The 27,800-nt window shown below is 47.6% G+C and overlaps 1 protein-coding gene across 10 annotated transcripts in view; it reads left to right on the plus strand.

Annotated features, from left to right (window-relative positions):
- ARHGAP44 (Rho GTPase activating protein 44) overlaps nucleotides 1-27,800 on the plus strand; it is a 203,354-nt gene that overhangs the window by 166,050 nt on the left and 9,504 nt on the right. For 6 of the 10 annotated variants that reach the window (XM_065532790.2, XM_005582935.5, XM_065532791.2 and 3 more), the window contains 5 exons: nucleotides 743-856; nucleotides 1,532-1,623; nucleotides 3,810-3,990; nucleotides 19,978-20,199; nucleotides 25,634-25,809. In XM_065532790.2, coding sequence (XP_065388862.1) covers nucleotides 743-856; nucleotides 1,532-1,623; nucleotides 3,810-3,990; nucleotides 19,978-20,199; nucleotides 25,634-25,809 — 785 coding nt within the window. Of the gene's footprint in view, nucleotides 1-742; nucleotides 857-1,531; nucleotides 1,624-3,809; nucleotides 3,991-19,195; nucleotides 19,214-19,977; nucleotides 20,200-25,633; nucleotides 25,810-27,800 lie in introns of all 10 variants that reach the window. The other 4 variants (XM_005582936.5, XM_005582934.5, XM_074018614.1 and 1 more) reach the window with 1 other exon arrangement.

Consider the following 27,800-nt stretch of genomic DNA (forward strand, 5'->3'; position numbering starts at 1 on the left):
GTCTGGCTTCTTTCACTTAGCATACTGTTTTCAGGTGTATCCATGTTGCAGGATGTGCCAATACTTCGTTCCTTTTTATGGTTGAATAATATTTCATTGTATGGACATACCACATTTAATGTATCGGATCATCCCTTTATGGACATTTAGATCATTTCCACCTTTTGGCTATTATTAATAATTATGATTCCGTGAACATTCATGTACAAATTTGTGTATGGACAGCTTTCTTTTGGGTAATATCCCTAGGAGAGAATTGCTGGATCATATGCTAAGTCTGTGTTGGACTTTTTCTTTATTAGATCTTTCTAGAGCACCCAACTGAGGGTAACTCCAGGAAACACCACCCCTAGCACGTAGATGTTCCTGCCAAAGGTACTTAGACATACTGTTGATCACTCCTGCACACAGGGAAGATGGCAAGAAGTAGTGGGGTTTGTAAAAAGTGAGGCACTTCAGGTCATTATATACTGAGTCAGAAGGAAAGATGGAGACTTTCTGGCCAGTGTTAGTTGAAGTACATGTTGACACCTGACCCAGTGAGATCTGAGCCTGTCTGTTTTTGGAAAGGGGATGCAGAATTTCCATTTTCTGACACATGAGCCATGTTCATTACATTACAGGTGCATGAGTCTCCTAGTCAGTGAGATATGTGACATGAGAGAAGCTTCTATCCAGTCCCCAGGGGCACCTGGCTGGTGTTGAGCCTTGGTTGAACCTGGCCCTTCTAATTTTCTTTTAGATACTTGATCAAATTTTTATCCAAGCTGTCAGAATATCAAGATGTAAACAAGATGACTCCCAGTAACATGGCAATTGTTTTAGGACCTAACCTCCTATGGCCACAAGCAGAAGGGTGAGTACAGGGTGGAGAAGCGATGTGGGTGATCGAGTGGGACTGCAGGGCCTGGGCAGGGTGGGCAGGACAGCTGGGGCCCCAGCTGAGCGCCAGCCTCGTGTATTTTCCAAACCCTGTTTCTGTGTTGGCCTGCTCCTCTTTTAGGCTGAGGAAGAGGCACAGAATTCTGCAGATCTTTCTTTTTGTTGATGGTCCAAAAGCTCCAAGTCTGGAGTCAGGGTCTTCTCTGAGCTAATTAAGTCAGCATTGGGATGAGGGGGAAGGAGGGCGTCGGACACGGTGACACAGGCCACGCAAGCTCTTACACTGTGTCATAAGAGGACACATCCCAGCCTCAGGATTCGGAGGGATAGAGAGCTGTCTCCAGAGACAGGACAGTTGGAAAGAGGTTGAGAATCACAGGGATGGCAGGGAGGAGAATCACACCTCACGTTGAAAGTGGCTGTGTAGGTCTTGTTCATGTGCCCTGGGGTTATCCCCATTCTGCAGATGGGAAAAGAGAAGTTCAGAAAGGTGAAGTGTCCCTCCCAAGAGAAAGTCTGCTCCCAAACCTCCGCCTGCAGGGTTCCAGTCCAGGGCCCCTTCCTGGGCTCTGCAGCCAGAGGACCTTGGGCCTCAAGTCCTGCCTCAGCTGCTAATGCCACCCTCTCTGCCTCTGCTCTCTGTTTACAGGAACATTACAGAGATGATGACCACAGTGTCGCTGCAAATTGTTGGGATCATCGAACCTATCATCCAGCATGCGGACTGGTTCTTCCCTGGGGGTAGGTGACAGCACCTAGGTATAGGGGCAAGAGGCAGACAACAGGAATATCACTGCAGGTTCTGAGCCTTTGAAGCCAAGTACCACTGCCCACAGACTTTTTTTTTTTTTTTGATTCCCCTATAAACACACACACACACACACACACGCACACACATGCAGACACACACAAAGGCACACACATATCAGGGTACAGTCATGGCAGCTTCCTATTCTGTGGTCTCTATTTTTTTTTATTTTTTTTTGAGACAGAGTTCTGCTCTTGTCCCCCAGGCTGGAGTGCAATGGTGCGATCTCGGCTCATCGCAACCTCTACCTCCCAGGTTCAAGCAGTTCTCCTGCTTCACCCCTCCTGAGCAGCTGGGATTACAGGCGTGCGCCACCACGCCCGACTAATTTTGTTTTGTTTTGTTTTGTTTTTTGTTGTTGTTGTTGTTTTGAGACAGAGCCTCGCTCTGTCGCCCAGGCTGGAGTGCGGTGGCACGATCTTGGCTCACTGCAAGCTCCGCCTCCCAGGTTCACGCCATTCTCCTGCCTCAGCCTCCCAAGTAACTGGGACTACAGGTGTCCGCCACCATGCCCAGCTAATTTTTTTTTGTATTTTTAGTAGAGACAGGGTTTCTTCATGTCACTCAGGCTGGTCTTGAACTCCTGACCTCAGGTGATCCACGTGCCTCGGCCTCCCAAAGTACCGGGATTACAGGAGTGAGCCACTGTGCCCGGCCTGTAATCTCTATTTCAAGGGACACTCTGGCCTGAAGGTGTCCACTGCCTGTACTAACCAGGTCCAAGGATTTTACTGGTCTAATATCCATACCACGGTTTCTTCAAATCTACAAATCTTAGAATGCTGGGGCAGGGAGGAAAGAGAGATCCTGTGACCCAAATCCTTCACTTTGTAGATGCAGAGGGAGACAGGGTCCTGAGATGGATGGGGACTTTTATTCAGGACTTACAGATCACCTGAGTGCCTTACAGACCCCCCTTTTGCTACCCTAGGTTGTGCCCTTTGAGTTGTCCCTCAGCATGTGAAGGTGGGGTTCAATCTCAAAGGCAATGAGATTCTTTCTTTTATTCCTGCTTCAAAATTAGGCTCTGAAGGCAGCTTCCTAAGAGGGAGTTTCAGAGATGTTCTGTGCCACAGAAGCCTCACTCCATAAGCGGATGACTCTTAGTGGTGACAGCTTTGAAGAGATAGCAGTTGTTACACTAAATTCGGCATCTGCTTAAAAAAATAATAATTCGTTCTGTACCTTATGTTTGGTAGACATTAAGAGAATGCTTTTTGCTGTGTTGCAACAGCTGTTAAGGCACGTGGGGATATGTTAGTAATTCTATGCTCTGCCCATTAGAGGTAATCAATTAATGCTGTTCTAACATTGAAGAATTTTGATTGTCTTGCTTTTGCTTCATGTGTTTTAAGGTCTGAACTGCCGACTCCCTAAAAGTTGCTTTGATAACAGAGTTGGGTGGGTGTGGGAAATCGAGATAAAGAAATAAAGGAGATAGGAGTCAAGACAATAATCCTATAGGTTCAGTGGCTGAGCTAATTCATTCCCACTGCAGACAGGCAGAATTGTGCAGAGCTAATTTATTCTCATTGACTAGGAAAGGATGGGATGAGTACTTCTGTGTATCTCATTGACAGCCTAAAAACAACTTTAATGAAATCTCTATTTCTAGTATCTTGAATTTATTCTGTATGGTTTTCCAGAAAGGCAATATCATCTATAAATATTAATATTGCCTCTTTATTTTCTTGACTAATTCCATTGGCTAGCGTTTCTTAAATGGTGTTAAGTAATGGTAGTGATAGTGGGCATTGCCATTTCTCCTGATTTGATTAGGACAGCTGTCGGCTTTCAGTCCTAAGCACGAGGTTTTAGAAAGATGATTTCATATATTTCAGAAAGTATCCATCTGTTTCTGTTTTTACAAAGTTTTTTTTTTTTAATCACAAATTGACATTGCTTTATTAAATGCCTATATAGGTGATCACGTGTTCCCCTTTTTGGCCTGTTAATGTGATGCATTATGTTAATAAGGTGAATTAATATGTGGAACCATGGGATGAAATTTTCTAGGGATGACATATGAGGGAGTGGGTGTCTGGACTCATTCCTTCCCTGACCAGGAAGGGTATGGCAGACCAAGAGTTCACGTGTACCAATTCTTTCTTCCCCGCAGAGATAGAGTTCAACATTACTGGCAATTATGGGAGTCCAGTCCACGTGAACCATAATGCCAACTACAGCTCAATGCCCTCCCCAGACATGGACCCTGCTGACCGGCGCCAGCCCGAGCAGGCCCGCCGGCCCCTCAGCGTCGCCACAGATAATATGATGCTGGAGTTTTACAAAAAGGATGGGTATGAACTGGTATCTCTTTCTCAGCACTGGGGATTGGGGGAGGTGGTAGGGGTGGATGGGTGACACATAAGAAAAACAGAATTATGGGAAGGCTGCACTGACTCTTAGCAGTTTAGGTGACTCGTAGCAATTAAACTGTATCTGCTCTGTCTAGGATGAGTTTCTTTGACTTGCCTCCCTTTAGACCAGAGGTCAGGGTAGCCTTCTTAGCTGACACGGTTGTGATCAGTATTAATTAGTTCTCATCAAAAGAAAGAAAAAATAGTCACTGAGGGGAATTAAAAAAAATACATACACACTTTATTTGGAATCAAAATGTATACATGCAGATCAATTCCAGAATTTGTAGTGGCTTTACTTTGATTATAAATCGGCTCATCTGCATTCTTCAGAAGCATCCTGGCATAAACAATACATTTAATGTAGTTTAACATTCCCAGTTTCAGCCTAAAACTTGAAACAGGCTGAGTGTAAAATCCTTCTAGGTTTTTAAGATGTTTTCCTATCTTTTCATATTAACATCCGTAACTACTTCAATGCAGTTATTAAGAGGCTTGTAAGTACATTCAGTTTAGTTTGCATAGGAACAACCCTGTCCACACTCATGTTAAATTAGTTTATATAATATTGAACTACATAATGATTCCCATAGCAAGAAAGATGGGCATAAACAGGTTTCATAACAAGCACAGCTGACTCACAGTAAGCACCAGCTCAGCCATGGCAACCAGAGGACGTGGACTAATGAGCGTGTTCAGCAAGCTGCAGGCATCCACGAATACCTCTTACAGGAGGATATTGTGTGGGTCAGGCAAGTCAGTTCAGTAAACTTTGGTTAGAAATTAAAAATTACTACTGTAAAATAAAATTTAGCAACTGCTCCTTTAGGATAGATGAGAGCATAAAGCATTGAATGGGAGTATCGGAAATGCAGATAATAGGAAGTAAGCTAGCTAGAACCTTCCCCTTTCCTGACAGACCACTGGGCAGCCAGAAGGATGTGCTTGAAAGGTCCATGGCCTAAAGGGCACAGGAGGGAAGGCTGAAAATCCAAGAACTGTTAGAGGTGTGTGAATCTTACTTTTCACCCCGCTTCTTTCTGAATGGGAGTTGGTATTGGAGAACTAAAGTTGGCAGACTAGACCTAGGCTTGTTTCCTGGGATGATGGTAAAGCCTTCACAATGGCCAATATTTCTTCTTTGTTACTTCACCTATCAGAGACCATTTGTATGTGGCAGGTGGGAGTTGTTTGTGTGCTCTATGCTGGTGTTTATTGTTCTCCACATGGTGGAGAAAGAAAAAAATGGAAATTCTTAGAAATTCAAATGAGTAGGAAAACATTGCATTCTTTTTTGTTTTGTTTTAAGACAGAGTCTCGGCTGGGCGCGGTGGCTCATGCCTGTAATCCCAGCACTGGGAGGCTGAGGCAGGCGGATCACAAGGTCAGGTGTTCGAAACCAGCCTGACCAACATGGTGAAACTCTGTCTTTACTAAAAATACAAAAATTAGCCGGGCATGATGGTGCACATTTGTAATCCCAGCCACTCAGGAGGCTGAGGCAGGGGAATCACATGAACCTGGGAGGCGGAGGTTGCAGTGAGCCAAGATTGTGCCATTGCACTCCAGCCTGGGCAACAGAACAAGACTCCATCTCAAAAAAAAAAAAAAAAAAAAAGAAAAGAAAAAAAAGAGAGTCTCTGTCTGTCACCCAGGCTGGAGTGCAGTGGTGCAATCTTGGCTCACTGCAACCTTGCCTCCTGGTTTCAAGTAATAATTCTCATGCCTCAGCCTTCCAAGTAGCTGGGATTATAGGCAGGAGCCACCATGCCTGGCCAATTTTTGTATTTTTAGTAGAGGTGGGGTTTTGCCATGTTGGCCAGCCTGGTCTCGAACTCCTGACCTCAGGTGTTCCTCGCGCCTCGGCCTCCCAAAGTACTGGGGTCTCAAGTGTGAGCTACTGTGTGCCTGGCCTCAGAAAAAATGTCTTTAATCTATAAAAAGGAATATACTTAGAATCTGAGAGAGACAGAGAAAAGTGGAGAGTGCATTGGAATTTGTTTTTAAATCTTATTAACTCAGGTCCTTTGTGAAATCTCTGTAAGCTGAAGGGATGCTCTTGAGGGTAAATTCTGGTCCTGGCTGGGTGATACAGCACTCCTGATATTCTAGGTGTTTCTACATCCAAAATGTGCCCCTCCATCCCTCCTCCATCCTCTCTGCCAGATCTGTTCTGATTCCAGTGCCTCCTGGGTGCACTCCAAATGGCCTCTAAGAGAGAGTTACCACTGCAGGTGCATTGCGGTACTCAGAGTTCACTGGCCCACTATCTGCAGGCAGATGCAAAAACTTGAGCAATATCTTAAGCAGATGCCTTATATCTGATCAAGCTCTCCTGCTTAAGAATTTTGTAAATGATGCGTCCATTCTGTATACTATTCTTATTTAAAGTTGAAACTGCCACCATCTACTTTAAGAGTACAGGAAATTTATTACATAATTTATTGTTGTACGTGAAACAAAATATATGTTTCAAAATGTGTATTAAATGTTAAATTCAGGCTGGGGGCAGTGGCTCACGCCTGTAATCCCAGCATTTTGGGAGGCCGAGGCGGGTGGATCACCTGAGGTCAGGAGTTCGAGACCAGCCTGAACAACATGCAGAAACCCCATCTCTACTAAAAATACAGAATTAGCCCGGTATGATGGCACATGCCTGTAATCCCAGCTACTCGGAAGGCTGAGGCAGGAAAATCGCTTGAACCTAGGAGGTGGAGGTTACAGTGAGCCAAGATCGTGCCATTGCGTGACAGCCTGGGCAACAAGAGCAAAACTCTGTCTCCAAAAAAAAAACGTTAAATTCAATGAAGGTCTTACTGGTTTAGGGTGGCTCTCCCTGAGTTGTCTGGGGTAGAGCATTTGTGCGTACGTTTTAAGGAATTGTAGTGAATTATAGAAGATCAGTTCTTCCCTGACCTTAAAGAGAAACCTAAAGTTGTGGGTGTTTGCGGGAGAGGAAAGAAATTTACATCTCTTGAGTCCCTGTGTTATCTTAGTAACATTACGGCAGCTCTCTATATTGGCCCCATTTCTGATCTTTTGAAATCTATGAGATGCATTTTAAGGTCTTCACACTGCTCATCGAAACCCTGACAAATTAAAGCTTATGTTATTGAAGGCTTTTGGCCAAGTTAAAAAAACAGATATATATATGAATTATATATCAATAAAGCAGATACTTATTTAAAAAGAAAATTAGAGGCAGAAAAACTGGGTAAAATTGCAAAGAAATGGTAAGTTCCCCGTCTGTGTCAGTGACACTTTCCTAGGCTGATGGCTGTTATGTCCTAGATGTCATACAAAGCGTCTTACTCCCCTCACAACTCTGGGCTTTGGTCCTGATGCCTTTCTGATTCAAAATGATGCAGGAAGCTGGGTTTCTTTAGCAGGGCTTGGGGTCCAATTCAGGAGCTTCTATATACATTTTTCATCATTGTGGTAGGTTAAATAATGCCTATCCACTAAAGAAAAACAGATCTAAAGCCCTGGAAACTATTCATATTTCCTTATTTTGGAAAAAGGTCTTTGCATATGCTCTTGAAATAAGGAGATTGATGATTCTGGATTATCAAGATGGACTCTACATGACATCACGTGCATCCTTATTAAGAGGGAGGCAGAGAGAGATTTTACTGCACACACACAGGAAATGTGAAGATGGAACAGAGAGAAATTTGAAGAGATGGCCACAAGCCAGAGATTGCCAACAGCCACCAGAAGCTAGAAGAGGGAGCAAAGCCTTGCTCCCTTCTTGATTTCCACCTGGTAATACTGACTCTAATTTATTTAGAAAATCAATTTCTGGGCGAGGCGTGGTGGATCATGCCTGTAATCCCAGCACTTTGGGTGGCCAAGGTGGTGGATCATCGGAGGCCGGGAGTTCAAGACCAGCCTGACCAACATGGAGAAATCCCGTCTCTACTAAAAATACAAAATTCGTCAGGCATGGTGGCGCATGCCTGTCATCCTAGCTACTCGGGAGGCTGAGACGGGAGAATCACTTGAACCCAGGAGGCAGAGGTTGCAATGAGCCGAGATAGCACCATTGCACTCCAGTCTGGGCAATAGGAGCGAAACGCCATCTCAAAAAAAAAAAAAGAAAAAGAAAAAAAAGAAAAGAAATTTCCATTGTTTACCAACCTTGTGGTTGGTTCTTGTGATAGCAGCCACAGGGAGCCAGTGCTGTTGTCCACTGCAGCTCCACACCAAGAGCTTTGGTAAAGATGGCAGCAGATGCTTTGATTGTCCTCCCAGAGAGTGTTGGAATCTGAGTGCCCTCCCTTCGAGTCTGAGTTGCTCTGGTGAGTTACTTGACCTAGTAGGATGTGGCAGAGGTGATGTTCTGGGACTGCTGAGGCCAGGTCAGAAGAAGCCTTGTAGATTCCTCCTGGGTCTCTGGGGACAGTCACTCTTGGAGCCCAGTACCATCCTACAAAGAAATCCAAGCAGCTCCTTGGAGAGAAGTGGAAGTCCTCAACCCTCAAGCCCAGCTGAGCACTGTCCTGACAGCCAGCACAACTCTAAGCTCTGAGAAGGAGTCATCCCGGAGTCTTCAGCCCAAGTCAGACCACCTCCGCCAATGCCGTGTGTGCAGACAGGACAGCCTTGCCGAGCCCTGCCAGAACTCTAGACTGGTGATCCAGATAGTCATGCTAAGTTTTAGGGTAGTTTGTTACATAAGAAAGATAGCCAGAACAAGCTTAAAAAAAAAAAAAAAAAAAAGAAAAGAAAATTCTGCAACCCCGTCACCTGTCCCAAATCTCCCCATCTGATTTCAATGTCCTGGCCTGGAATAAGTATGGGATTCTAATGTGCTGGAATTGGGAACCACTGAATAATTTTGCCACTCTGAATAAAGCATTTGGCAATGGTACATTTTTTTTAATTATTATTATTTATCAAAACTTTCCTACTTTAGCTATTGAGTGTTGGTGTGATATATAGGATGTCCTAACTCTGCCAGCACTCTGAGCAACAAAGTATTAAATCACCCTATTGTTTTCTGTGCTTTTTAAACTCCTTCTTAGAAAGTTTTGGGTGCAGACTATGTTTTTAGTGTCTTTTTTGTTTGAGTTGTTTTATTGGTTTATAGAATAGTGAAATGTGTGTCTTAGGTCATTAGTCCTAAATAATAAATGAAAGTAACTCTACAGTCCCTTCTATTTCTCTGACAGTGCTAGACTTCCTGGTCAAATCAATTCGTTTTTTCTACCGCCTTCAAAAGAGTTTGCCAAAGTGTCTACACTCTCTTGCTGGTTGGTGAGGGAGCACCCATGGAGCCAGCATTGGGCTTTGGACTCTAAGCATTTATCAGATGCCTCCACTGGCTGCATACCCAAATGAGCCTGGACAAGCTGGGCCAGGACTGTTGAGGGACCCGTGGAGAAGCCCAGAGGCAAGAACAGAAGTGACAGGCTGGGCACAGTGGCTCACGCCTGTAATCCCTGCACTTTGGGAGGCCCAGGTGGGTGGATCACTTGAGGTCAGGAGTTCTAGACCAGTCTGGCCAACATGGTGAAACCTCATCTCTACTAAAAATACCAAAGAAATTAGCTGGGCGTGGTGGCAGATGCCTGTAATCCCAGCTACTCGGGAGGCTGGGGCAGGAGAATTGCTTGAACCCAGGAGGCAGAGGAGGTTGCAGTGAGCCAAGATCACACCACTGCAGTCCAGCCTGGGCGATAGAGTGAGACTCCATCTCAAGAAAACAGAATAGAAGTGCCATGGTTAATGTGTCCTCCTCCCTAGCATCATGTCCCTCCCTTCCCGATAGCTGTCGGACAGCTACCATCTTCCCCTTCTCTCCTCTCCTCTCTGTCTCCACGCTCTACAAGATGCCCATCTGAGACTTCAGTAGCCCACTGCCCACTCCCTACCTCTGTGTTTCCTCAGTACCTTCCTCCCTACTGCCTGTTTTCTTCTTTCTGGCTCTGGCCCCTGCTCCTGCACTTGCCCTGCTGGCTTGTCTATCTGTTCTGTTGCCCCTGCTTAGTTCTAGCCTCTCATAGCCTGAAACCCACGGATGACAAGGCCCTGAGAGCATCTGTGAAGCTGCCCCACAGACCCCATCAGATCCCGATGGGCCGGCGATCTGCCATGGAGATCCAGCTACCTCAGGCCTTGATTCTCAGAAGACGAACAGCATACAGCTCCTCTTTGCAGGCCTGAAACCCGACGCACCTCCAGCCATTACACTTGCTCCAGCATGGTCTGATCCTCAGGCGTTCTCTACCAGAGCCAGTTGACAGCAACCCAGAAGGTCTATGGGATATTTACACCAGGGCCAGCAGCCTCCCTTGAGCTCTGTTTAGTGGGTAGCCCATTCTCAGACTGTCCTTGAGAGTTGCACTGCAAAGGGCTTGTCCCACTCCGGTGGATTTTTAATCTAGATGTTCAGTAATTTGGAAGAGGCACCCTTGATTGAGAGAGTTCTAGAATAATTCAAGCTGTGCCTTATGGTATACCAGTTTCCACTGGTGGTTGGTTATATTATGAGTGGGGAGGAGGGTGGAATCTGATGTGTAATAAGTTCCTGAAACACCTGATCAACACATTGAAGCCAGTTTCTTTAGTGTATGACTTTTTAGAGTCTTTAACACACTGTTACAAGCCACAGACCTCCACAGGGGGCTGCGGCATGCATCATTTCCCAAATTTAGTAGATCACAAAACCTGAGATAAACTGCACCAGTGCCCCAAGGGACTTGTTTTTGCAATTGCAGACATGGATGTCCTGTGTCAATCCTGTGGTGGAGAGATGAACACCACATTAAAATCCCTGAGGCCAGGTGCAATGACTCACACCTGTAATCCCAGCACTACAGGAGGCTGAGACAGGAGGATTGCTTGAGGCCAGGAGTTCAAGACCAATCTGGGCAACATAGCGAGACATCATCTATATAAACAATTTTTTTTTTTTTTTTTGAGACGGAGTCTCGCTCTGTCGCCCAGGCTGGAGTGCAGTGGCGTGATCTCCGCTCACTGCAAGCTCCACCTCCCGGGTTCACGCCATTCTTCTCCTGCCTCAGCCTCCCGAGTAGCTGGGACTACAGGCGCCCACCGCCACGCCCGGCTAATTTTTTGTATTTTTAGTAGAGACGGGGTTTCACCGTGTTAGCCAGGATGGTCTCGAGCTCCTGAGATCTCCTGACCTCGTGATCCACCCTCCTCGGCCTCCCGAAGTGCTGAGATTACAGGCGTGAGCCACCACACCCGACCTATACAAGCAATTTTTAAAAATTAGCCAGGCGTGGTGGCACGCACCTATAGTCCCAGCTACTCAGAAGGCTGAGACGGGTGAATCCCTTGAGCCTGGGAAGTGGAGGCTGCAGAGAGCTGTGATAGCGCCACTGCACTCCAACATGGGTGACATAGTGACACGCTGTCTCAAAAAAAAAAAAAAAAAAAAAAAAAAAAATCCCTGAAAGAGATTATGTCATGGATAAGTAATGCAATAATTTTAGTTCAGAGCCTGAACCTATGATAAGACAAACTTACCTAGAAAGTCATCTGCGTATGAATATGGAAAATGTGACTCCTGTTTTGGGTTAGGATTGTCTACATGGAGAGGGATGTTTTTGGTCCAGGCTCCTTATCAGCCTTCTCCCTTGGAGTTAGACATTGTCGGATGCTGGGCAAGTCTGAAATGTTGTCAGAGGACTTGGCCTTTACATGTACCAGAGAGGATAAGGTACTTGGTTGCTACTTACTCCCAGAAAAGCTGGAAAATACTGAATTCAGGCCTCACTGGGTGCGTGTAGGCCAGGCTAAGTCTTACGAGTTTTGAGTCTCCTTTTCATTCACCTTCACTGTCCAGGACATCATCTGCTGACCCTGTGGTTCCCTGCCACAGTTCATCTTACAGCCCCTGAATATGCATGTCTACAATGGGTGTTTGAGAAGCTTCTGTGGATATCTGGAAAACTACCAGGTTTCCCTGCCCCCTCTTTCTTGGCCGGCCTGTGCCAAATGTCACTGATCTCTAGAACAAAAACCAAAACCTTCCAAATCTCTATAGACTCGAACACTTCACAGCCATATATTGGCTGACACCTCCTCTAGCTAGGATTCTTCCTGACCGGGAGTCAAAAACAGCACTGCAGATGTCTGTTCTTCAGAGGTCTGTTCTGCTAACCCCAGACAACTCAGCTAGAATGATCCACAGCAAAATTCTGCCTGGCGATAAGTGTATTCTACCTATAGATACCTATTCTTCTTGGAGCTGGGATCTTCCAAATTTTATATATTCTTTTTGGCTTATTTTTCTCCTTTTTTTTCCCCCCTCTTCTTCCTTCTCCTCCTCCTCCCTACTCTGCCTTTTTTTTTTTTTTTTTTTTTTTTTTTTTTGCTGGGGCAGGTCTTTGTTTCTCTTTAATTTTTATAAGGTCTCCATCCAGGATGCGTCAATGGCTGAATAATGGCCAGGGTTAGACTTCGGAGTGTGAATCAGAAGATCCTGATCCACAGCTCTTTTTGCTTTTTTTTTTTTTCGGGGATAAGAGTCTTGCTCAGTTACCCAGGCTGGTCTCAAACTCCTGGACTTAATGATCCTCCCACCTCAGCCTCCCGAATAGCATAACCCATAACTTTTAGTGGGCAGAGACGCAATAGAATGTCATACACGGTGGTTGCAATGTCTGGAACTGAATTTGTCCACGCTCCCCTCCTGCCTCAATTCCTCAACAAAGACAGGCTTATTCTGAACTCTGCCATCATGGAGTGCCTGGGAAGGCATTTTTCTTACATGGTTTCCTTGCTTTCCCCATCACAATACCGGTGACCTTCTCATTTGGAGTAAAAGGCATGACCCCATTTTCTAAGTTCATGGGGCTTAGAAGTGAGCAGACACAATCTTCCACCGGTTTACCCTTAGCTGCTCTAGTTGACCGCTGAGCACCTCCTCACCAACACATCACTTCATTGCTTCCCTCTTGCACCCTGAGCCGTCGTTCCACTGGTCCCGGGCCTGATCCTTTCCCTATGTGGTCTACGAGGTTGTAGACTTTAAAAGAAGCATGCCATTTCATCTCTAGCATCAAGGAGCCATTTATAGCTCTTCTCTTTCTACTTGTCCCTGCTTACACTGTGTGAAAATAATAACCCTATAAGCAGAGTCTGAGCATTAGAATCAGGCTCTCTCTGAGTTCAACTCCTGGTTACTCAACTCTGAATGCCTCAGTTTCTTCATATGCAAAATGGGGAAATCATGGTAAGCACCAACTTGAGTCATTCTGAGCATTAAATGAAATAGTGCTTACGAAGTGTTTAGAATAAAGCTCAGCACATGGTAAATGTTAGCTGTTCTTTTTTTTTTTTTTTTTTTTTGAGACAGAGTCTCGCTCGGTCGGCCAGGCTGGAGTGCAGTGGCTGGATCTCAGCTCACTGCAAGCTCCACCTCCCTGGTTCACGCCATTCTCCTGCCTCAGCCTCCCGAGTAGCTGGGACTACAGGCGCCCATCACCTCGCCCCGCTAGTTTTTTGTATTTTTTAGTAGAGACGGGGTTTCACCGTGTTAGCCAGGATGGTCTCAATCTCCTGACCTCGTGATCCACCCGTCTCGGCCTCCCAAAGTGCTGGGATTACAGGCTTGAGCCACCACGCCCGGCCTGTTAGCTGTTCTTAGTACAGGAAGCAGAGTTTTTAGTGACATCCTATGTTTTTAAGGTGGCAACATGGCAGAGCCCACTGACAAGGTGTCCCGATCAAGCCTTTTCCTTGCCACCTCAGGTGCTTGAATGTTTTTATCTGTCTCCACCTTACCATGAGCAACCGAGCTAATTCTACAAGCACGAAATATACAAACACCAAGGGCTTAGGGACAAAGCACAAAATATCCTAACAGCCAAGGACAGCTGACGGTTGCAGGAGGCTCCCCAGGAGGTAGAAAATCCTTTGTAAGCAGGAAATGCTATGATAATTCCAGGCTGAGCCTCCTGCGCCCTAGTGTATTTTGTTTTCCAAAGAACTTTACAGACAAGATAACTCCTGCCTCCTTTACTGCCCCAATGACCTGGGTTGGGCGGTAAGACTTAGAAGGGTTTGCAGGCATCCCCTCTTTGTTTGTTCCTTAAACCTGCAATCATCTAAGTAGGCTTTTAGCATCCCCTATTCTGAAACCCAAATTGGCTCATCCAACTCAGCAGAGCCCTGCAAGACTAAGAAACCTAGGGAAACGGTGCTGATAATAACCTCCAGTCCCCATTTTTTGTTCCCTGTTCTATTTCTTTTTCTTTTCTTTTTTTTTTTTTTTTTTTTTTTTGAGACAGAATTTCACACTGTAGTCCAGACTGGAGTGCAGTGGCGCAATCTCGGCTCACTGCAAGCTCCGCCTCCCGGGTTCACGCCATTCTCCTGCCTCAGCGTCCCGAGTAGCTGGGGCTACGGGCACCCACCACCACGCCCGGCTAATGTTTTGTATTTTTAGTAGAGATGGGGTTTCACCGTGTTAGCCAGGATGGTCTCGATCTCCTGACCTCGTGATCTGCCCGCCTCGGCCTCCCAAAGTGCTGGGATTACAAGTGTGAGCCACCGCGCCTGGCCTCCCTGCTCTATTTCTATCAGAGAACTCACCCCAAACATCTTTTCATGTTTAGGGTCACTGTTAGGAACGGAAGAAATCCGATGGGAAACCCCATAAATCCGGGTGACATGAGCCGGATGGGGTCTTCCCAGCATCTCTGTCATGCTGTGCCTGAATCAGTAGAGTGTCCTCTTCCCCTCTTTATCAACATATTTTAGACTTGTGTTCATTCTGTTTCTTTCTCTGAGGAGATTCTTAAAAACGAGTCATATGTGCTTGGTACCTATAAGCACAAAGCATTATCACTGACACTACATCTTACTGATTTCTTAGTCAGGGCTAAGGGCTTTATGGCCACAGTTTCATTGGCTCCTTACAACAAATCGAAAGAAGAGAAGCATATTATTCCATTTTACAAAGGATGATCGGAGGATAATCTGATAGAACTCCTCCATATTATAGAGTTAGTCATTGGAAAATCTAGGATTCATACCCAAATTCTCTGCTTTCAAAGCCCTACTGCCCTGAGCCGGAGAGGGTGCGGAGTCACCACGTTATACCCAAAAAACCCAAGCCAGATACTAGGCCTTTATATTCCCTCCATCAAGATGTCATCCGATTCTCTGAATCTCCAGCTTGTCCGCACCATAAAACACCATTGGCTTAGCTAGCTAGACCCTGTTACAACCCACTGTATGACCGATCACTCAGCTTCTGCCACCAGGTCATGGTGCAAGGCCATGCTAAATATAGCTCAGCACTCAATAATTGATTAACTGTCTTCATGGAAATGCCAGAAACAGGAAGGGAGGTATTAGCTCCATTCTATGGACGAAGAGAGAGCTCTACTGAGTCAGCGAATGGTTAACTGGGACTAGAGACCCAGGTCATTCCAGAACCGATTCCGTGATACTGTCTCATGAAAAATACCCACGTGTGCATTATGATAAATCCTATGCAAATATAAGACGCTGGCAGGCAGGGAAGATGGTTCTCCAGTGGGACTACCTAGCCAAAGTGAGGACTTGTCACCTGACTCACGCCCCGTGCATCCCAGTGATGAGCGGTGACCACTCTGGATTCCCTGCCCCTTGGCGTCTTACTCTAAAAGAGAGCAGTGGTCCAGCCTGGGTAACGTGGCGAAACTCATCGCTAAAAAAATTACAAAAATTAACCAGGCGTGGTGGCATGTGCCTGTAGTCCAAGCTACTCGGGAGGCTGAGATGAGAGGATCATTTGAACCCGAGAAGCTGGGGCTGCAGTGAGCCATGATCATGCCACTGCACTCCAGCCTGGGTGACAGAGCAAGACCCTGTCTCAAAAAAAAAAAAAAAAAAGAAGGAAAGAAAAAGAAAAAAGAGAAGAGAAGAAGAGAAAAGAAGAAAGAAAAGAAGAAAAGAAGCAGTGGAGAAAATCATCTCAGGTTCCATTCCCCAGATGCTGTAGGCTCCCTACCTCCTACCACCAGGAGTCACAGAAAAGCCGGAAGGAGGGCTTGTGCCTCCTGCTTACTGATTTCTAAACCCTGTGCTTCACATTCTTGCTGGCCTGTGGCTTCTTGCTTCCACCTTGATTCAACTATAAAGGGATTGAAAAGCCAAATTGTTCTCAGTTTTCAGCAGAAGCATGGGAAATCTTTGCCATCTAGACTGTCCTTAGGTATCCATGCAGGGATGTCTGCTGGAGTCAGATACGTTTTATTAATTCCACTTCTATGTTGCTCCTTTCTTAAGAAACAGCAGCGGTGGCCGGGCGCGGTGGCTCAAGCCTGTAATCCCAGCACTTTGGGAGGCCGAGGCGGGTGGATCACGAGGTCAGGAGATCGAGACTATCCTGGCTAACATGGTGAAACCCCGTCTCTACTAAAAATACAAAAAAAAAACTAGCCGGGCGTGGTGGCGGGCGCCTGTAGTCTCAGCTACTTGGGAGGCTGAGGCGGGAGAATGGCGTGAACCCGGGAGGCGGAGCTTGCAGTGAGCCGAGATCACGCCACTGCACTCCAGCCTGGGAGACACAGCGAGACTCCGTCTCAAAAAAAAAAAAAAAAAAAAAAAAAAGAAACAGCAGCGGTGCCTTGATTCTGGCTACTGTTTCTTTATGCAATAAGACAATGAACAGAAGCTTGTGAACTGCTGATACAACCTTTTGGTTGGATCCCCCCGTCTGTGAGTAGATTCTCCTTCTTGGCGGCACACTGAGCAGTTTTATTATGTCTGTCTTCAGGTTGAGTTTTATCTAGACATTTGAACATTTACATATACCATCTTGCTTTGGAAGGCAAATGCACTTTTAGGCTTCCAAGAGCGTTGCTGCTACCTTTGTGATTGATTTACTGTGTAAAGATTTATATTGCTGTCTGAAAATGTCAGTGAACATTTGATGTGAATTCACAGTGAACATCTGATGCTCCCTCTTATGACAAAGTCATTTCAGCTGGGAAAGTCGTGATTGCATATGGCACTGTAGCCTCTTTGCAAGAGGAGAAGTAGCATGTTGAACTCATATTTCTCAGCTGCTGAAGTTTTGCCAGTGTTATTTAGCAAGTCTCGCCCAGTACCTACCCCATGCCCACCTGACACCTCCCCTTGGTAAACCAGAAGATCACCAAGGAGGCTGATGTCTGAGATTCCTGATGCTAGAAGGTACTGTTGGGGAAATAGAAGGTACCCCCCACCAACTCTGACCCAGACCTTCTCACCAGGTGGAAAACCTTTTACAAGTAGAAGAGAAAGGGGCAAGGAGGAGAAGATGGGGTAGGACTTAACATTTTTAGGGCTCCTTGTGCTGGTCACCGTGTGAAACATCTCACTTGCCTGCAATCCTCATCAACCATTGCAACTAAGTGGTATCAGTTCCGTTCCCCAAGAGGAATGTTAAGCTCTTTGTTCTTTTCATTCCCATACATTCTGAAGCCTGCAGACCACAGTTCGCTGATCCTCGGCAGCCTGCTTTAAATACCAGGGGATGCAACCAGACTCCGTCCCAGAGTTTCAAGTGGCCTCCAAAAGCATTTCTGGATATCCTATAGGAAGTGTTTGTTTATTGGTAGAAGGTTCGCAGACCCCAGATGACTTTGGAAACTATTGGGTCCAGGAAGGAGACATCCCTCCCCTTTCCCTCCATCCCTGGTGCCTCCTTGAAGCCATCCAGCAGAGATGAGCAATAATAGCAATGGTACTAGACATGAGAAGGTGGTCCTAGAAAGGAAGGGGATCAGGAAGCCATTCCCATCCCACTGTGAGTTTGGTTTCAGCATCACTCCCCATATTTCCGTAAAGCACCTAAATCCCACCATCCTACCTGCTACAACCAGATCTCCTTACTTGAACTTTTGGTGTTATTAAATCTTGTTGCACCTCTACAAGGTAAATATGACCTTTCTAGGTGAGCAGGACTTCATGGTGTAATAGTTTTGTGCTTCTGACTAGTGTAGGTGACCATTTGGCAGGGAGGAGGTGAGAGTGAGCACATCGTAGCCCTCATACACCTATCCCTCTGTGTAGATACGTGATAGAGACAAATGCTCGTTGGGAGTGTATGTTTTCTCTCTGAATGAATGAATGTCTCTCCCTTAATGCTAGAAATGTGAGCCCTTACCTTAGTCAATGAAACCTTGGCTGAGGATGACAGCAGCAGTACCTCCTAGACCAGAGGAAAGGGAACTAACCACCTTCTAGTCTGTGTAACTTAGAAGTGAGTGGATAAGGCCAGGCGTGGTGGATCACACCTGTAATCCCAGCACTTTGGGAGGCCGAGGCGAGTGGATCACCTGAGGTCAGGAGTTCGAGACCAGCCTGGCCAAGATGGTGAAACGCCGTCTCTACTAAAAATACAAAAATTACCTGGGCGTGGTGGCAGGTGCCTGTAATCCCAGCTACTCGGGAGACTGAGGCAGGAAAATCGCTTGAACCCAGGAGGCAGAGGTTGCAGTGAGTGGAGATCACGCAACTGTACTCCAGCCTGGGTGACAAGAGAGAAACTCAAATAAATAAATAAATAAATAAATAAATTTTTTTTGAGATGGAGTCTCGCTCTGTTGCCCAGGCTGTAGTGTAGTGGTGCGATCTCGACTCATTGCAAGCTCTGCCTCCTGGGTTCACGCCTCAGCCTCCCGAATAGCTGGGACTACAGGCACCCGCCACCACGCCCGGCTAATTTTTTGTATTTTTAGTAGAGATAGGGTTTCACCATGTTAGCCAGAATGGTCTCGATCTCCTGACCTCACGATCCACCCGCGTTGGCCTCCCAAAGTGCTGGGATTACAGGTGTGAGCCACCACACCCGGCCATAAATAAGTAAAATTACAAAAAAAAAAAAGTGAGCAGATGAATACTTTTACCAATTGCTTTTTCCCTTCTGCCTCTTTCTTCCCCATTCCACACTGATATCAACTCTTCAACTGTTGTCTTTAACTGTGTGCATAGTAGGGTATGACTTGCCCTTACACAAATAGGAGAGACCAACTTTAGAGAGACCAACTAAATCGTATTAATTTTATAGCACAATAAAATCCCACCCCAAGACCCTGGACCGTGGAGAGAGACCCCTTGCAGAAAGACAACCTTTATGTCCAAAGGAAGGCCTAGATTTTTTGAAACTAATATCTGTATGTTTCTGTCCCTGCAGCCTTAGGAAAATCCAAAGGTATGGTATCCTCTGGTAGCTATGAGGCCATGCTCAGTCTCTTCAACTGAGCCACCTATGCATCGTAGTGAGTTCCACCAGAGGGTGAATGCGCCGCGTCTGGTTGCTTGGCCGACTGATTTGAAGCTGTGTGCCCATCATTAAAATAGAATCAGAGCCCAGAGGGACCATAGGCACAAGCAGCCCCTTCCCTGCTGTGTGGACAAGCGGGAGTGGCCTGCAGACGTGTGACCTGGCCAGGGTCCCAGCAGTGGTGGAGCTGGGGCTAGACTCCAAGTTACAAAAAGAAGGATGCATATTTAGATGTCTCCTGCTGTCAGTTCCACGCTCCCCCCTTCGCTGCCCCTCCCACCTCGTCTTGCACTTGGGAGGAGTGTCCCTGCCCCCCAGTTAGGCCACATACCGCTGTGAGGAAGGCTGGCAGTTTACACCCAGGGAGCTTGCCGGGCCATCATCCTAAGCTGGCTTTGGCAGAGGGTTGAAGCACAGCTTGTGGTCGCCAGCGCTGCCGACTGTGCCCTGCTCCTTGCCTCAGTGAGGGGGCCGCTCTTGCCAGGCCCGGGCTGCCCAGGGCTGTGTCTTGGCCTCCGGGAGCAGCCAGGGCACTGGGAGCACAGCCCCCAATGCATCGCTTCCCGGGCCCCCGGGGTGCTAAAGCTGCGCTGCTCTTCTCCCAACGCGGACCTGCTTGAATGTGGGGGAGGGAGCCTGTCACCTGTCATCTGTCACGCGTGGGTAAGCGGTGTCTTTGTGTCCCTCGCCAGCATGGGCGTGAGAGTCATGGACACAAACTGGGTGGCCCGAAGAGGCTCCTCGGCCGGTCGGAAAGCGTCCTGCGCCCCGCCCTCCATGCAGCCTCCCGCCCCGCCTGCCGAGCTGGCCGCGCCCCTGCCTTCGCCGCTGCCGGAGCAGCCCCTGGACAGCCCCGCGGTCCCCGCGCTCTCTCCATCCGGCCTGGGCCTCCAGCCTGGGCCCGAGCGCACCAGGTAAGCGCGGACCAGTGCCGTCCGGGCGGGCTGGTGTGCGGTGCAGGGGGTGTCTGGGTTTGCTGCGCTGGAGGCCTCTTGGATTTCGTCGTTTCCCACGCCCCTGCCCCCATTTCTAAGCATTCACGTTTGGCTTCTGAATCGCGCTGGTACAAAGTAAGTCATCCACGGCTGCCTGGATTATCACACGAAGTCCAGGCTTCCCCAGCATAACATCGCAAGCAAGCAGAAGGTGGCAGCTTGCGAAGGCGGGGTGAGGAGTCTTAGGTTCCCCAACTCTCTGTTTCCCCCTTCCTCTTCTTTGACGTTACAGTGGTCCCCCATATCCGTGAGGGATACGTGCCAAGACCCCCAGCGCATGTCTGAAACAGCTGATAGTCCCGAACCCTATACATACTGTTATTTTTTCTTATACACGCATGCCTATGATAAAGTTTAATTTATACATTAGGCACAGTAAGACGTGAGCAATAACTAGTAATAAAATAGAAGAATTATAAGCATATGCTGTAATAAAATTATGTGAATGTGGTATCTCTCAATTTTTTTTTTTTTTTTTTTTTTTGAGATGGAGTTTCGGTTGGTCACCCAGGCTGGAGTGCAGTGGCGCAATCTCGACTCACTGCAACCTCCGCCTCCCAGGTTCAAGTGATTCTCCTGCCTCAGCCTCCCGAGTAGCTGGGATTACAGGCATGTGCCACCACGCCTGGTTAATTTTTGTATTTTTAGTAGAGATGGGGTTTCACTATGCTGGCTAGTCTGGTTTCGAACTCCTGACTTTATGTGATCCACCGCCTTTGCCTCCCAAAAAGTACTGGGATTACAAGCGTGAGCCACCATGCCCAGCCTGAAAATATTTTATTGAACTGTATGCACCTATTTTTGGGCCACCGTTGACCACAGGTAACTGAAACTGCAAAACCACGGATAAGGGGGACTACTGTATCCTGTTTCGAAGTTTACAATTTCTGTCTTTCTCCTCCGCCTCTTTATAGTCATAGCAGCCATTTTTTTTTTCTTTTTGTGCTGCTAAAATGGGTGCAAGTCAGGGAAGGAATGGAGGTGGCGGTCATTCTGGGCCTGATGACCTTTGCAGCTTGCCACATGGTTGAATTGCCATTATTTTAGGGGAAGGAAAAAGAGAGGAAAGCATTCCCTGGCTAGCTTGATGAACATGAACTGAGAACTTTCTCTTTTCAAAGATAGAAAGACATGATTGCTGCCCTTAAAAAGTTCACGTTCCAGTGAGCAAACAGGCCCTGACAAATAATGACAGCACTTGGTTATGCATCCCCAGGGGGGCAGGGGAGGAGACAGTACCTGGCCCTTCCTTGAAAAGGGCATGACAGGGGAGGCAGATTCTGGAAGTGAGAATTGCACCAACTTTGAAACAACTTTGCTGTTTGTCTCAATCTTTTCTCAAGCAGCAATTTAGAACACCAGGAAAGCAACATGAAATCAGATGCCACTGTGTCTCCTGTTAGAGGACATGGCATTCTTCCATGACCACTGCCAGAAAAGTTTTGGAGACTTTGGGAAGCTGAATCTTCTAACCCAAATCTTTCTCCAAACACACGTGCATACACATAGACACACATCCTCACACACCATCACCACCAGTACACAAATACACACCCACACCCACACCAATCCCCTACATCAGAGGCTTCCACTAGGCTTTTTAGTTTTGTTTCCTTTTGTTTAATGGGCAAAAAATATTTTCACAACCGGGCAGGGTGGCTCCCACCTGTAATCCCAGCACTTTGGGAGGCTGAGGTGGGCGGATCACCTGAGGTCAGGAGTTCGAGACCAGCCTGGCCAACATGGTAAAACCCCATCTCTACTAAAAAGACAAAAATTAGCTGGGTGTGGTGGCATATGTTTATAGTCCCAGCTACTCAGGAGGCTGAGGCAGGAGAATCACTTGAACCCAGGAGGCGGAGGTTGCAGTCAGCTGAGATGGCACCATTGCACTCCAACCTGGGCAACAGAGCAAGACTCTGTGTCAAAAAAAAAAAAAAAATATTTTCACTGTGAAACCAGGAGATGACAAAGGGACAGGGGGATAAATAGTCTTAGAGCATAGAAGGGGGCACCTGACCCTGCATATGCTGGGTTGCTATTGATGACTTGAACTCAGAGGATGCTCGGTCCTGGTTGTGCACTTGCTAGGCCACAGATGGACCTGAGAGCTGCAGAAGCAGGCACAGCAAGTTCATTGGGGAAGCAGAGCCTGAGAATGGTGAGGTCGACCAGGAGGACACAGACACACAGGCAGGAAATGAGCTGGGACCATTTCCTTTTTGGACACTCATCGACTCCATCCTACTTTCCCATCTTAGAAAGGGGACTCAGTGCCATGTGGTATTTGGCATATAAATAATATTTCTAAAAAGTGCTCCTTGAAGATGGATTCCCCCAGGCTCTGAAGGCATTCCAGGAACATTCTCGATGGGTGGTCTCGCAGAGTCACTTGTGGGCAGGGAATGGCACCGTCTGGTTTAGATTATTTTAAAGGTCACTCACATTGCTCTGTGGCCAAATGTCTTTGCCCGGGCTGACCGGTTTTGTAACTTTGCTTTGGATGTTAGTGTTCTTTTTTGTTTGTTTGTTTTACACCACTCTTTCTTCTCTCCCTGCATGGATTTCTGCCAGTACAAACAGGTGGTCCATTGTTTTGTTTGTGTTGTTTTGGTTTGCTGTGTTGTCTGTTTCCTGCATGTTTGCAACCCGGATGATGTTTCCTTGAGTGACCAGATTCTCTTTCTGGCTCCCCCTCCCCTGAGGATGGCAGGCCCTTCCTTCCCTCTAACTGGTTCCCACCCTCCCACTCCCTACTCCAGACCCTGCCTTCAGTTCTTTCCCTGGCTCTGGCCAGCCAGGCTCTGCCTCCACCTCCTGCCCAACTGCTTAGCATGCATGCTAACCCCAAAATTCTCCTTCCTGCTTCTTGGCACCAAGCTCACGGGCTGAGTCATGCTTCTTCAGCGCTAACTTGCCCTCAAACGTGTCTTAAGCGTGCCTTGCTCATGTAGTACCCCTAATAGCCACCCTACATCCCACCTCTCCCCATTGGGTCAGCTACACCTCTGCTAAAGAGAGAGGACAAGACTAAGTAGGTCAATCCTTGTTTCTGTGCTGGAGAAAGTGTGTTCAGGCCAAGCGTGGTAGCTCATGCCTGTAATCCCAGCACTTTGGGTGGCCGAGGCAGGTGGATTCCAAGGTCAGGAGATCGAGGCCATCCTGGCCAACATGGTGAAACCCCACCTCGACTAAAAATACAAAAATTAGCTGAGTGTGGTGGCGTGCATCTGTAATCCCAGCTACTCAGGAGGCTGAGGCAGGAGAATAACTTGAACCTGAGAAGCGGAGGTTGCAATGAGCCGAGATTGCGCCACTGCACTCCAGCCTGGTGATAGAGCGAGACTCTGTATCCAAAAAAAAAAAAAAAAAAAAGTGTGTCCAGTGGCAGGGAACAGAAGGAAGAGCTCATTCCTAGATCCTTGGATAAACATGTGTCCAAAGGAAGGAAGAAGAGTCTACCCACCCACAAGAAGCAATTTTTTGGTTTGCTAGTTATGAGATGTTTTTGGTTGGTTGGTTGGCCTTCCTCTTGATAGTGGCAGAGATGGTTGGAAGGGTAGGTAGATATTTGGCATTGATGCCCGGGTACCTGGTAACCTGGAGCCTGAGGTCCTTGTCCAGCCTGAGTGAGGCAAGGGTTTTCTGTTTCTGTTTTTCATGAACAGAATAGAGAAAGGAATTATTGCTCTTTTGGTTCCTCTGAATAAAATGGTTTTTGCCCCTTGGGGAACTAGGTTTAGTGTGTAAGACTCATCCCAAGTGGGAGAGAATGTGCCTCCACATTGAATGGGATCTTTCCTTTATTTATTTGCATGAGGAAGACGATCTGTGTTTTGACGCCGTGGGCTTCTCCGGCCCAGCTCCCTGCTCCCAGTCTTTCTCACTTCAGTGGACAAGAATGCTCTGTTCCTATTGGAATTTTCTCCAAATTAACACTTGGAGTTTCTAGATCAGTTTAGGAAAGAAATAGGCTGTGCCCGCCTTTTTTTTTTGACAGGGTCTCACTCTGTTGCCCAGGCTGGAGTACAGTGGCGCAATCTCAGCTCACTGCAACCTCCATCTCCCGGGTTCAAGCCATCCTCCTGCCTCAGCCTCCCGAGTGGCTGGGATTACAGGCACGTGTCACCACACCTGGCTAATTTTTGTATTTTTAGTGGAGACGGGGTTTCGCCATGTTGGCCAGGCTGGTCTCAAACTCCTGACCTCAGGTGACCTGCCTGCCTCGGCCTCCCAAAGTGCTCAAAGTGCTGGGATTACAGGCGTGAGCCACCACACCCGGCCCAGGTTGCGCCTGCTTTTGTGGGATAGAAACAGCCATTGCAGGGGATTTCGGTTCCCAGACTCTTCACGCCCCACCTGTGGGCATCAGAATCCAGGTAGGTTCTAGCAAGGATGACAGATAGCTCCCAACGCTGGGGCATCTCCCCTGATTCACTAAAGGCCACCAGGAGTATTTTCTTGGAAAGGATTGAGAACACTGTGGGGAAAGTATGGAGATCAATTAGTCATATCTACCATCAGCGTGTCAGGAGGGCAAATCCCTGGTCTGTGGCGTGGAGTGAGGTGTCTTCTAATACACGCTTCATCCTTAGGAGAAGGCTGAGGAACAGCCTTGCAGTAACGATGGATCCTCTTTAGGACCTGGTGGCCTAGGCTGCCTCGTTGTCAATTCCAGGGGTCAGAGAGCAGAGCCCTAACTGCCATCGACCTCCACCTCTCTCGAAGCCTGGGACTGGGACTCGAACTGGCTCCCATTTAAGGGCATGGCCTGGATCTCTGTCCACCCTAGCCTCCGCTGGAATGGGTATTGAGTTTGAGGATGAGTCCTAGAATACCTCCTGCCTTGGGGGGTGGCTAGAGGCTCAGGGCCAACAGCTGGAAGAGCTGGGCCACGAGGTTGGCAGCAGAAGTCCGTGTCATCAGCACTCGTTGGGCACAGTGGCCCTAAGAAGTCCTCTTGGCTATAGTAGGAAAAACACTTTGGTGTCCCAGTTTGAGAATGTTCTAGAATTCCCGGGTTGATGGCAGGATACAGTGGAGGCGCTCAGGCCTCTGCCCTCACGTTGCTCACCATCTCCTTGAATAGAGGAGGGCAGAGGCATGAAAAGGGTATTGGCAGTGAGTGCCAAGTGCCACAGAGATGGGGGCGGAACCCAGGCCATCAGAGCTCCAGAAAGGACAGTCACCCCATGGGGCACCTGCCGAAGGCTTTAGGAAGGGGTTGAGACACCAGAGCTGGGACATACTTGCACGGGGCCCAGAAGGACACACAGGGTGGCCGTCGGCAAGGCTGGTGCTACAGCTCACTGAGTTCAGGGCTTCTCTTTTGTCTCATATGCTTTCCTTTCAGCACAACAAAAAGCAAGGAACTTTCTCCAGGGTCTGCACAGAAAGGAAGTCCAGGCTCCAGCCAGGGGACAGCCTGTGCAGGGACTCAACCGGGGGCTCAACCAGGAGCTCAGCCAGGCACCAGCCCCAGCCCCAGCCAGCCGCCTGCAGACCAGAGTCCTCACACCCTCCGGAAAGGTATGCCCTGCTTCCCTTCTCCTTGGTCTCAGGCCGGAGGTGGCTATGACATTCCCTGAAGACGAGTTTTCCTCTATTAACTTGGATATTGAGAAACCACGTGGTTTAGTGACTAATGCCCATCTGGGCATTAGAGCTTTGGAAGTTAAAAGGGATCCTTTCTCTGTTATTCCTCAGTTTACTCATTGGACAGGTGGGCTCATTAGGGGCATATAGAGGACAGCGCTTCTCATACATCAAATGTCACCAGGGCCAAATTCGTTGTCCACAATGATGTGTGTTTTCCAGAGACCTGTCAGGCCCTACCTCTGTCATTTGAAAAGCTGTATAGGGTCATCTGCAGGAGCCTCCTTTCCCCCAAGGCAACCTTGCACAGCTGCCTACCCCTAGATCACTCATACAAGGTGACGGGAGGGAGTCAGGATAGCTCCTATAGTACCTGAGTCTCAACCCTGAATACTTCTGCTCCAGAAGGCCCGAGAATGCCCACACTGACCAGTTATTATCTCTTTAGAGAATCGCTCCCACAAGCTAAAGGTCTGCTCCGTGTGACATTTCATAAATGGGGAGCTGTACTGAGCGTACGTATCTGAACCTTTTTGGTTCGTTCTTACCTGTGTCATCTCTTTGCAAAGTCTTTCACTCGTCTGAAATAATACATCATCGTGTGTGTTCTACATTCAGACCGCTCGCACTTCTGGGAGCGGCTTTTAACTCCCGGATTTGTCGAATAGGGCTGGGTTTAGCTCATCCACACGTGCCTTCATGACAGGCCTTTTTCCAGCCCCCTTAGTTCCCATCTGCAGGGGCAGTTTCATTCTCTTTGTCTGCCCTCAAGCCCGTGGATCTTATTCGATCTCTACTCGAGTAATTCCTTCTGCATTCTACACAAACGTGTTAAGTCCTGCTATGTACAGAGCTCTGTGCTTTCCAGAAAGAAAGGCAACGAGAAGGCAAAGGTGTTGGCACTGTGCTGGGAGACACCCAGGGTACAGTGAGGATACCTGGGAGCATGCTTTCTAGACTCAGGAGTTAGGACGGGTGGCCCAGCAGAAACGACATGGTGAAGGTTGAATAGGAGTTGGGCCGAAGTGGTGGCATGAGATTTCAGAATTTCAGAGCATTTCTCCAGCACCAATGGTTTCTTCTTGGTCTAGATACCATATTCTTGGGCATATCTTTCTTTCTTTTTTTTTTTTTTTTTTTTTTTTTGAGACGAAGTCTCGCTCTTGTCCCCCAGGCTGGAGTGCAGTGGCCCAATCTCAGCTCACTGCAACCTCCGCCTCCTGGGTTCAAGGGATTCTCCTGCCTCAGCCTCCCAAGTAGCTGGAATTACAGGCGCCTGCCACCACACCTGGCTAATTTTTGTATTTTTAGTAGAGATGCGGTTTCACCATGTTGGTCAGGCTGATCTCGAACTCCTGACCCCAGGTGATCCGCTCACCTCGGCCTCCCGAAGTGCTGGGATTATAGGCATGAGCCACTGCACCCAGCTGGGCACGTCTTTGTTTTAGAGTCCTTTAATTGGCTGGACGCAGTCGCTCATGCCTGCAATCCTAGCATTTTGGGAGGCTGAGACGAGCAGATTGTCTGAGCTCAGGAGTTTGAGACCAGCTTGGACAACATGGTGAAACCCATCTCTACTAAAATATAAAAAAGTCGGCTGGGCGTGGTCGTGGGCACCTGTAATCCCAGCTGCTCAGGAAGCTGAGGCACAAGAACTACTTGAACCTGGGAGGCGGACGTTGCAGTGAGCCAAGACTGTGCCACTGCCTTCTAGCCTGGGCAGCAAAGTGAAACTCTATCTACAAAAAAAAAAAAAGCCTTTTAACTTTCCCTGCAGCACTACAATACAGGGGTGATGGCTAAGTCATTGTCTTATCCAGTGGGAGAGCCGGGGCTCCGGTAGCAGCCAACCAACCTCCTAATGCCAGTGACAGGTTGACCCTTTTCGTTTGTGTGGCACACCGGACCTGTGCATGCAGTGTAGC

The sequence above is a fragment of the Macaca fascicularis genome, chromosome 16, assembly GCF_037993035.2.
Source record: "Macaca fascicularis isolate 582-1 chromosome 16, T2T-MFA8v1.1".
NCBI classification, from domain to species: domain Eukaryota; kingdom Metazoa; phylum Chordata; class Mammalia; order Primates; family Cercopithecidae; genus Macaca; species Macaca fascicularis.